This window comes from Sesamum indicum, linkage group LG16 (assembly GCF_000512975.1).
Source record: "Sesamum indicum cultivar Zhongzhi No. 13 linkage group LG16, S_indicum_v1.0, whole genome shotgun sequence".
Taxonomy (NCBI): Eukaryota; Viridiplantae; Streptophyta; class Magnoliopsida; order Lamiales; family Pedaliaceae; genus Sesamum; species Sesamum indicum.
In genome coordinates this window covers 4,001,573-4,012,626 of record NC_026160.1, presented here as the reverse complement: position 1 = coordinate 4,012,626, position 11,054 = coordinate 4,001,573, and the positions used below count along the sequence as shown (strand labels likewise).

The 11,054-nt window shown below is 35.4% G+C and overlaps 1 protein-coding gene across 1 annotated transcript in view; it reads left to right on the top strand.

Annotated features, from left to right (window-relative positions):
- The window catches only part of LOC105178715 (putative methyltransferase NSUN6), a 15,700-nt gene continuing 4,919 nt past the window's right edge, over window positions 274–11,054 (top strand). The window contains 10 exon segments of the mRNA XM_020699425.1: window positions 274–414; window positions 521–639; window positions 1,402–1,494; window positions 1,496–1,724; window positions 2,059–2,206; window positions 3,071–3,208; window positions 4,092–4,154; window positions 6,379–6,500; window positions 7,821–8,028; window positions 9,858–10,069. Coding sequence (XP_020555084.1) covers window positions 346–414; window positions 521–639; window positions 1,402–1,494; window positions 1,496–1,724; window positions 2,059–2,206; window positions 3,071–3,208; window positions 4,092–4,154; window positions 6,379–6,500; window positions 7,821–8,028; window positions 9,858–10,069 — 1,401 coding nt within the window. The 5' untranslated portion in view covers window positions 274–345.

Genomic DNA, 11,054 nt, shown 5'->3' with positions numbered 1-11,054 from the left:
ATGGAAGTTACACTTCTTGAATTGTTCGTGCTCACCATTTTTACAGAGACGCAATCCAATTTCGTAAATACATTTGTTCGCTTGTTCACTGCTACTGAACAAAATAGTATCACAAAGTAAACAAGTAGGTCAAAAGTCTTGTGGAAAGCAATACAACATTTAATTTGAAAATAGTATTATGTGAATTATCCAATAAACCTTAATAAATATGGCTTTATAGTACTAATTCTGCATTTATCCATATTTTTCTTTCATGTCACTAGTAACTCAAAAATGAAAGTTTAATTAATTTTGGGGTGAATTAATGTGCTTGGGGGGGTAGGGCTCTGCATTGACAAAAGTTGAATGAAGAAAGGAAGGGGTTTTCTCAAAACCCTCCTCACTCTCCACCACCATAAACCCTTCCTTCCAAAGGCACTCATTTCTCTCCCTCTCTCCCTCTCTCCCCTATATATATATATTGTGTGGCTGTGTATGTGAATGTGTGTGTATTATGTTGTTTGATTGATTGTATGAACAGATGGATCCGTCGGAACGATACTGTTACAACCCAACATTGCGTTGGAACCCTCAAGTGGAAGAGTACTTTGTTAAAGCCTATGGAGTGGACCATTTTGCTAGAATTTCCAAGGCGCTCACGTCGGTATTTCAGATCCTTTTCTTGGTTTACACTGTTTTATTTCATCACCTGCATAGCGTTGTTGTTGGGGGTATTTGCATTGATTAATTTATTGTATCTGCTGTTTGCTTGGTTCTTTTTGGGTTTTTTTGGGGGGTGGGGTGGGGTAGAGGGGCTGTAAATAGTAGAATGTTCCATTTGCTCTCTGGAATTGAGTATAATGTATTTAACTACAACGGTTTAGTGCTAATACGCTGATGGTTGGTGAAAGTAGTTCGGCTTACTAATTTTCTTGAGAAATTTGCTGGAGAAAGGACTGCCCTTCCCTCATTGATTCTGAAAATAAAATAACTACATGGTCATGTTTGGAAGCGGGGAACTGTGTCCCAAATTTATTGTGTTTATGAGGGAATTCTTCCCAATTGTTAGGTAGCATTTTCATGCTTGTGGAAGACCAGTTAATTTAGTGTAATTGCTCGTAAATGGGGTTTCTAACCTTCTGTTGATCTTGGGATTTACTTTTTTCTCTTAATTCTCCATTCAATGTTAAAACCCTTATAGAATGTTTCCTACAGTTAGAAAGGCATCCTGTGCAGTAATTTCCTATGCAGCAGATAATAGTTAATATGTTTCCTGCAGTTAGAACTTAGAAAGGCATCCTTCTGTCGCGTTTTAGCTCAGAAATGACTTTGTTGTTTCCCTTAGGTTTTTGAACATTTGGAATGTTGGTCTTTGTCGACAAATTTGTCTGCTTGTAATTTAGTTCTCTATGCTTTTGTTAGGCGGCCATCATGTTACTCTTGTATACGGGTGAACACGCTCAAGTCAACAAGTGATGCTGTTATTGAGAAGCTATTGGCTATATTACAGGAAAGGGGTTGGCTCAGATGATATTGCAACGGGACCAATGGACTCTGCTGGTTTCTCAGATGCTTCAGTAAAAAAATGTTCTATTTCGAAGTGCAAGATCCCCAGTTTAGACTATGTAGTTTTTGTCAAAGGATCAGGACCACACACTATTGATTATGGGTACAAGAAAGACAAACCTCCTAAAGAAGTGATTGTGAGCCGGAAATGTGCTGAAGCAGTTCTTCGTGGTGCTCATGTGAGTATGCAATTTAGCACCTAAACCGAACTGAATTTTCTCTTAAAAAAATTCTTAAGTGTTATAAATAAAAGAATGAAGGCCAACTGCTTTTGCGGCACTGAGAGTGCATTTGCTTCAATTTTCCTGAGCCAATCTACTCCATAGATTATCTTCTCTTTGTTATTTCTGCTTCTTTTTTTTTTTTTCCCTTCCTGTGTTATTCTTGTGTTATATTTGTATACTTATATTGCACTACTTGCTTCTCTGGAGCTATCATATGCAGGAGTAATATTTTATAACAAACATGACATACATGATATCTCCTTGCCATTTTATGATATTCCATGGTTAGGTGTATGTACCTGGTGTTTTAGCATGTAGTGCTCATGTGGAGAAAGGGGAAACAGTTGCAGTTTCAGTTTCTGTGGAGCAACCTGGCACTGATGGTGGATGGAGTGTTGGTTTTACACGTGGAACTGTTCTCCAGGGATCACAAACAGGCAAGAATACCTTACCCCTGGGCACCGACGTTATTGGTTTTTGCTGAACTAGCTCTACTCATGGTGGTTAGCTTACTATAATTCATGTGTACCGGGGTGTCACATGCTTGGTGTGTGATCTGATGACAATAAACATGAAAATGGCACCATGCAAATCCCATTCATATTCTGTTCTAGATAGTTAAGGGATTAGTTTTGATAACTATGGATCTAATAGTCTGACCGCAATGCATAATAGTTAAAACTAGAACTCTGCAGTTACTATCAATGTCATAAATGCAAAATGTTGAAGAATAGCCCCTGGAATTGTCATAATGGTAAGCATGTGGCATGTTCACTTAAATGTTCTTCATAAGAGTATATGGTATATAAATGATGATTTTAATATCAAAACTTGATCTTTATAGGACTATCTGAAGTTTTGACGCAAGGCTCTAAACAAATTATTTTTTAAGAATGTTTTTGCCTTGTCATATTCCGGTTTTGATTTCCTTGTCTTCATGGGGGAAAAATGGGCTCTATATATTTTTTTGTGTCTATGAAGAATTATCCAACTCGGAGATGCATATTACCAACTGTGTTTTTTTTCGAAAGGGAGCCTTTTCAAATTTTTCCGAAGTCTTATAAGGCTGATATATCCCCATTCTTGTCTATGTAAAGCTGAGTTGGATCAAAACATAGGTATCATGACATTAGGTTGCTTGTCATGATATTTTTTTCTTTCCTTTACCTTGATTTTTTTGGTATTTGATCTACTTGTGATTTACTACTTTATTTTGTGAACTAGCAGCCTGTCTATTTTGCTGTATTGTCATTAAGAGGGTCCTTGATATTTAAGGATGGATAAGTTTGTAATATTTGCAGATCCTTATCATTTTGAACGTAACGGCCTCTACATTGGTCAAGGAACCACTATGATGTCCAGAGCTGGGATGTTTCGGGTATCTGAAGGAGTTGCTTTAGACATGGATAACAGAGTATTTAATCTTCCTTCATTTCGTGGTATAGTTTTATTCTTTTTGCAACCTGCCTTGGTTATATTGTCTGGAAACATGCTGGTTGAATATATGTGCTTATTTATTTATTTGCACTGTGGGCGGCATATAATTCTTAGTTGCCACTACATTTCTTTGAGAGAGTTCCAAAAGGAAACCTGGGGAAATGTAGGAAACTTAAATGGGAAAAGAATTAAGATGATGTAAGATAAATATGGACAGTATGGAGCATGTTGAAAGATCCACTGTTAATGTCATAATTTAGCTCCTTCACTCCTTGGTTTGCCCATTATAACCTTGTTTGTGCTGCTACAGTTCCAGAACCTTAATGTATAGCAATACCACCATCGTAAAATGGTGTCATAAATATGAGCACTCTGAACTTTTTCTGTATGCGCCAACTCTAGTCTTTCTCTCAGAAACATATAGGGTAAAATGAGATTGAACTCAAAGAGATGGAGAAGAAAAAGCGTGTGGCCTGCCAACTAATTTAGCTATATGATCAGTGATGCCGTGGATCTATGTGTAGAATATTGGATAATTTGTTAAACTGATAAGAGTAGAAAAAGGAGTTAGGAAACGAAATAAATGGATGAAGCATACATGTTTATTTCGGTCTTTCTTTGATTTTATCTATCTGGAAAACAAGAACTACACACGTATTATTCAGTAATAGAATATAGATAAAAATGGAGACCTGAGGATCCCACACAATATGCAGCTTTTGATATGCTTTTGTGCCTTCTAGGATCTTAAACCTTACTTTTTTTCTCCAAGCTTCATAAATCTACTTTTATACTTAATGGTCCAGCAGTCTGAATGTCCAACTTTACTGTTTGCTCAAAAGTTTTTATTTGTAACCACAAATACCTAATTCGTTGAGATTACAGATTTACTTGAGGGGGACATATTTCTTCAGAACCTCCCTAGCATCATTGCTGCACATGCCTTAGGTAAGGGACTACCTAACCATGAAAGTTTATTCATATACTTTCTGCAATTGTATTTTTTCAGTTTTTGGACAAGCTGCATGTTCCACGTCATGTGCTTTTTCACGCATAGAGTCTCTTTTCTTTAGTAATAGCATAATTACTTCATCTTGCTCCACGGTCATCACATGAGTAATTGGTGAATTTGGTTTAGATGCTTAACAGATGCCCCAAGAAAGGGTGTTTGTTGGCTGTCAGTTGTCTGCTCATTTACCGAAGTGAGTTTTTTTGCTCCGGAAATTAAGAATTTCCTGCTGCAATGTTTATTAAGAATAGGATTTCTTCTTACTAGTGTGGCTAAAAGTCGATGTCAACTTGTTCAGCCGTGGTTATTTTGTGTAAGAAATGGTTTGCCCTAAAATGTGTTAAAAGGCTACAATGAGTTTTTAAAAACCTAAATCTTTTGGGAGACATTTTGAGATTTTTCAGAAACCTTGTAAAATTTTGAAGGTGTAATAATTTAATATTTCAGGGTAGTTTTATAGGAAATGAGCTCAAACTTTGGCTAGTAGTTATTTCATAGAACTCTTTACTTAAGTTTAAAACTCATAAGGTTTCATAATTGTCTAACAAGTCTAGCCTATTACTAAAGACCCATCGTAATACAAATTCATGGTTTCAACATTAAACTGCATAACTTGGTTGAGGTAAATCTTAAAAGGGGCTCCTTTTTGCTCTCATGCCAAGAACTATGTTTCTTTTGATTTTTTGCAATTCTGAAGTTAATGGGCATGCCTGCCATGGACATCAGCAACTGACTAGTGCATAAATGTGAAACACTAGTGCTTATAGAATTATGTTCCAGCATCATTTCTCTTTGAATCATGTGAATGGCAAGATTTACGTATTATAAAGAATGGCAACAAGTCGGGGTTGAGGAAGATTTGCTAAGACTTGAGACCTAACCAACCGACAATGTTATGGACAAATTGCCCTATCTGGCCAGGATCTATAGGTTGAGCCGGCTAGACTCGTTAGACCGGTTTCATAATTTTTGAAGTTATTCAAAGTTTGTTAGTTTATAAAAATATCATCCTGACTTTCCACCAGTTATGAGAAAAAATAATATTACTGACAAAGAACTAATTGTTTGCAAGTTTGTTTGTGGATGTTTTAATTCCAGATAGTTATAATTTTAAACATGTATTTACTTTTTATAAATTCAAAGTATTATTAATTTACATTTGCATTTCATTTATAAGTGCAATGTGCTTATATTCATATGTGACTTTATGTTATGAAGAAATGCTTTAATATGTCTCACAAAAACATACACAAATGATAAGGTATATCACATCTTAAATGTTGGGTTTGTGGAGGTGTGTAACACTAAAACCCCATATCAGAACGCAGACCCGTTTATGGTCTCAAAAACATCCCAAGTGGGCAGCTCTGAGTTAGACCTAGACCCAGACCCATTGCTTTTTCTAGTACATGTGTGCAAGCGTTCTCTATTGTTACGGAGAACATAAGTGATTGAACTAATACCTTTTCTAATTGGCATCTTTATTTAACTTTTGTTCCTTTATTTCATCTCTCAGTTGGCCATTCACTGTGGAAGTAACAGTTGAAACCTCACAGAAGATCCTGTTAACTCAGCAAAATTTTCAACATAGATAATATGTTATGTGCAGTAGCTCATCCTTTATAAGAAAGTTCCCAAATTTGCTTTTTGAATTAGCTTGCCAACGGTGGACATAAGTCATAAAAGATGAATGAAGGATAACAAAATTGCCTGCTACAAAACATGGATGATGCTTTTCTATTTCGCTCTGTTTCAAATTCTCATGCCAATGCTGTTAGTATGTACATGGAGTGATGCCTTGCAGTGTTGAGTTTCTGAACATGCAGTGGTCGTTTATATTGAGATAACAATGTTGGACAACTATGTCATTAGTTTTGGAGAATCTGCAGTGTGATTACCTGATGAGAACAGCACATCCTGCATTGCTTGCAAAAGATTCTAGCAAAAATTTAAAACATCATTACATTTTTGCATCAGTAGCCCCGGTTGGATCCACATTACAGGTTTACAACTATAGTCGGAAGCACTGAAAAATGGCTAGCTAGGAGAATTAAATTTCCTCCTCAAGTTGCTTGTACACGTCCTTGTTTGCCCAACCCTCTGCATGGTTTGCCTCTTCATTTACTTCTTTTTCCCTGCTAAGTTGCACCCTTTCTGTCATAGATCCTCAAGAGGGAGATAAGATATTAGATATGTGTGCAGCCCCTGGAGGGAAAACCACTGCAATTGCGATCCTCATGAAAGACAAAGGGGAGGTTATTGCAGCTGACCGATCTCACAATAAGGTGCACCTTCTGAACTTGGCAGGTGATTTTGAATATTTAACTTTTCTCTGTCATGTCTTCTCCATATCACAAACTTCTCATTGTAAAATAAGTGGGTTGACATTGACACTTTATGTCAATAGTAGATAGTTTGCACTCTGAAAATGCATACACATGCTTATTGTATTTTGTAATAGTGCTAGAAATCTTATTAATCTGTATGGTGTTGTCATTGCTCCAGAAGAACTTTTCTGGATGATGCTACCAGTTCATTGTAATGCCGATGCCATTGGTTCCTTGGTTTCTGACATTGGCTGATCCTCTGGATTTCAATGTTATGCTTATCTATGAATTAAAGTTTACACATGTTTCAAGGTAATAAATATTAGAAACTTTTCAGAAACACTACAGGAAAATTGTGAAATTAAAGAAACATAAGTAATAAGCATAAAAATAAAATTTACAAATACTATCTTCTCTTTTTAATTCAACCATTTATCTATTTCAATTTTGTATCATTTGGGCCAACCAAAATAATTTAATTTCATGTAGTATAATTATATTTTGGAGTTATTATTTGATGTCGTTGCTATTGAAATTAAATAATAATTTAGTATTTATTTTTTTAAGTGTGTGTTATAAAATGTCTTAATTACATTGATATATATATGCATACAGCATTACTAACTTAGCATAATATTAAATCAGTCATCGTTGAATGAAATATTTGTTCGACACAAGAATTTATGTATTTGTAGGTAAAATTATGAAATAAATGTTTCGGTAAAAAATTAGGAAAAATAAAAAGTTTGCTGGGAAACTCAAGAAAAAGAAGTGTTAGAAGGAAACTAGATAATTTCGAAAATACTGTCATTTTCATTCATAAAATAAAAAATAACTTTTCTGTAGTTTGGTTTGAAACTTAGAAGTTTTAAGCCGTGCTCTTATGTTATGGTGTCGGTTGCCCTGATTCACATGTTTTGCTATGCCTCTTGTTAGCCGGAGGCATCTGCACACCATTGTGGTCAAGTTATACAAGCTGTAGTTGCTAAGAGTTTTCATGTAAACCCCATGCATGCCTGAAAGTGGCAAAGTAAAATTTCTTGCAGGCATACAAGTTTCTATATTGCCTTTCTAAAGCATAAAATGCAAAACAAGGGCATGAGAATTAGAAGATAAAAAGACTAGAATATAGCTCATAACTAGAAGGGTCACAGCAATGACTTTTCCTCTTCTGCACTTTTTACGAGCAAACTGGGTTTACATGCGTTTCTCTTTTCTCCTGGGTGTAAATACTGTTGCAATTTATCTTGTGACATCATTGACACATGCCATTTTCAGGTGCTTGACATCCAGAAATTGGCTGCTGAGATGGGCTTGAAGTGTATAACAACTTATAAGCTTGATGCCCTGAGATCTGTTCAGCGAATAAATAAATCTGTTAGTGAGGATGCTCCAATGTGTGGGGAGAGTGAGAGCATTCAGAACTCAGATTCATTAACATCAAAAACACAGGAAATATCTAACACTGCTCTAGAATGTACTCATGGTGAGTTTTATTCCTTGAACACCAATAATATTCTTTTCATCTCTTGATAATTTCCTACTTTATATATCGAAATTCTTGTGAACACCATTTTCAACTTTTGAACACCATTTTGTATATCGAAATTCTTGTGCAATAGTTACACATCAGATGATTCATGCTAATTTATAGGAAACCTGTTTTGCTTCTTATTTCTATATGGCCCTTAATGGAGGAGTTGTTTTCCCCACTTTTTGGGGACCATTCATTTCTAAAGATGAGTAATCGATCAAATTCCAATAATCCTTGCAATGTGAATACAGTTCCTTCATCTTGAGAGAAATTGTGTGGAAAAATGCAGGGATTATCCAGTAAGTGTGGCGAAGATTTGTTGAGTGTAATGCATGTGGGATAGTTTGTTGAGAATGAAGCAGATTCCCCTGCTTATTTCTGTGTTTAAGAGGTAGATTAGCTTGTCCATATGTTTTATAGTGGACCTTGCATAAACTTGAAGATGTATGACTTGAAAGACATGGACATGCTTTACAGTGAAGCTAATGCTGGCAAGTGGCAGGCGCATTGAAAAAACACAAGACGTGAAGGGCCTCTGAACTATGCTTGGATTAATTTTCATTTCTACTTTTGTGAAAATATTTTGAGTCGATTCTCCCAGGGAATTTATTAAAATGAATATTTGTTTGGACTGATGAATGTCAAGCCAATCGAGTTGTCTTGTTTTGACATTTCAATTTGAGAAAACCTGTTTCATTACTTGTTTTCAATGTAAAATAAATAAGTTTTCGCTAAAATAAAACGTTCTTTCTAAAAATGGAGGGTAGACTTTTGAAAAAGATGTGGTTGAAATTAGGGTAGAGAATCTAAAAAACAATATTAATTGATTAATTATGACAATGACTTGGTTTCTTCCCCCTTTGGTGTTTAATACCACTCTGGAGCAGTATTGTCAATGTTCTGAGCTTTCCTCCTTTACCCGCCACTTTAGAAGCTCCGAAAGTTCAGAATTGAATTCATTTTTGTTCAGTCTTTACTTGGTTCTCAAATTTAGTGTTTGAACATGCTTTGAAGTAGTGTTTCATTGTATAATAAGAAAAATGGTTTAGGTCAACTGAAAATTGCTGTCTTTGACCCCAAAATATTTTATTTATGCCAGTCATAATCAGCTGGAAGCAATCTTTGGATACTGATTTTCTGCATATAGATGAGTGTAATGCTTCTCATCAATTGATTTGTATCTGTTGTTTCGTTCGTGGTCCCTGTTAAAAGCATATATTATAATTAACTATTTTATATTTGACTTCTTTCAACTTATCAGACCTATACTGGTGGTTGGTTCTTTTTTGAAAATATTAATGCTAAAATATGTTCTAAAAAGAGTTGGGGATAGAATGTCCGTAAATTTTTTTTTAAAATGAAAATGTCCGTGCATTGTTTTGACTAGAAAAAGTTGATTAATTTATTGGACTGGTGAAAACAAGGATAAATATGTTTTATTTACTGGTTTTAGCCTGTGATAACATCATGAAGATGGGTCTTGTGAGTACAAGAACCAATTTGTTGAAAATGGTGTGTAGCCTTTTCAAAAGGTTGAAATGGCTGTTTTATTTTGGAAATGTTTTCTGCTCGAGCCTTCACAAAGTGCACAAAAGTCAACCACATTTTTCGAACTTCTGTGGAAATATGCAAACTGAAATGCAAATGCATGGCGAGAAAGCCTATGTTTCTTCCCTCTCTTGATCGATTACTTATAACTTCATCATTCTTTTTATGCATGGTTTGAAACTATTTCTCATTCTTGATTTCATTTTTCATCTCCTCATAACTGGATGAAGCAGCTAGCATTGAGCAATTAAGGAAAGAAGTTTACACCAGTAAAGCTGAGGTGCGTAAGAGCACCCGCAAAATGAGAAATGGGCCTGGAAGAAATAACTCTTTAGGTGGAAGAGTTGAAAGGTCTAAAGGATTTTTACCTAACAGTTTTGACCGTGTTCTCCTTGATGCTCCTTGTTCTGCACTTGGTTTGCGACCTCGCCTATTTGCTGGAGAGGTAAGGCCTATGGTTGAATTTGTCTTTACTTTTATTTCTTTGGCATGTGCCCTGTGCATATAATACATCTCTACATTTTCTGTTTGTGCATCTGGTTGAATTTGTCTTGTCTTATATTTCTTTGACATCTGCACTGTGCTTATAATACATCTCTACATTTTTTGCTTGTGCTGTTCCTATGTATTGTGGGTTCAACCTGCAGCCAATCTGTATCAGGTATCTGAATATCAGTCTGTTATCTGAGTCCATTGCAGCCTGATAATTTTAGTTTGATGCAAGCCAATCCAAAGCATTCTTTTTTATAGGATTTCTAGGTGATTGGAAGAAGAATCCGGAAGGAATGGAATGGAATAAGATTGATTCATACAGAAGAAAAGGTTCTCTATTGATTCTGTACCTATGGGATAGGGATAGAGGAAGAGGAAAAAACCGAAGATTTCACATAGTACTTTTGATCGAAAAATCATTGTGATTGATTTCGTACCCTTTGTTCAATAGTCAAATTCTACAGATGAAACCTATGGGACTTAAGGAATGATATTAAGAAAAGAAAAAGGAGAGGGAAAAAGAAAATCATATTAAATAAAAATGAAGTAGAAGAACCGAGATTCCAAAATGAACGAATTCAACTTGAAAAGGACCTTTGTGATTCGTGAAGAATGAGGGGCAAGGGGATTGATCGAGAAAGGCCTCTCGAAAAAGATTATTTGCATCTTATCAGAGGATAATTATATTTTTCTTTTTGCTTTATTTGATGTTCATTTGTGTCATAGAAAATGGGAAGACGTATGTGTATCCAATTACTTCTAAGAAATATTATAAACTTGTTTTTCTTCTGGAGGCGTGGTAATATGTAAAGATGTCCACTAAAACACTCCAGTAACTCTTATATGTACCATGTTAGCACAGTAATCTAGATTTCTTTTACTTAATAAGGTTTTCTCATCATTTTCTTGAACTTGTATCCAACTGATTACTTAAGACA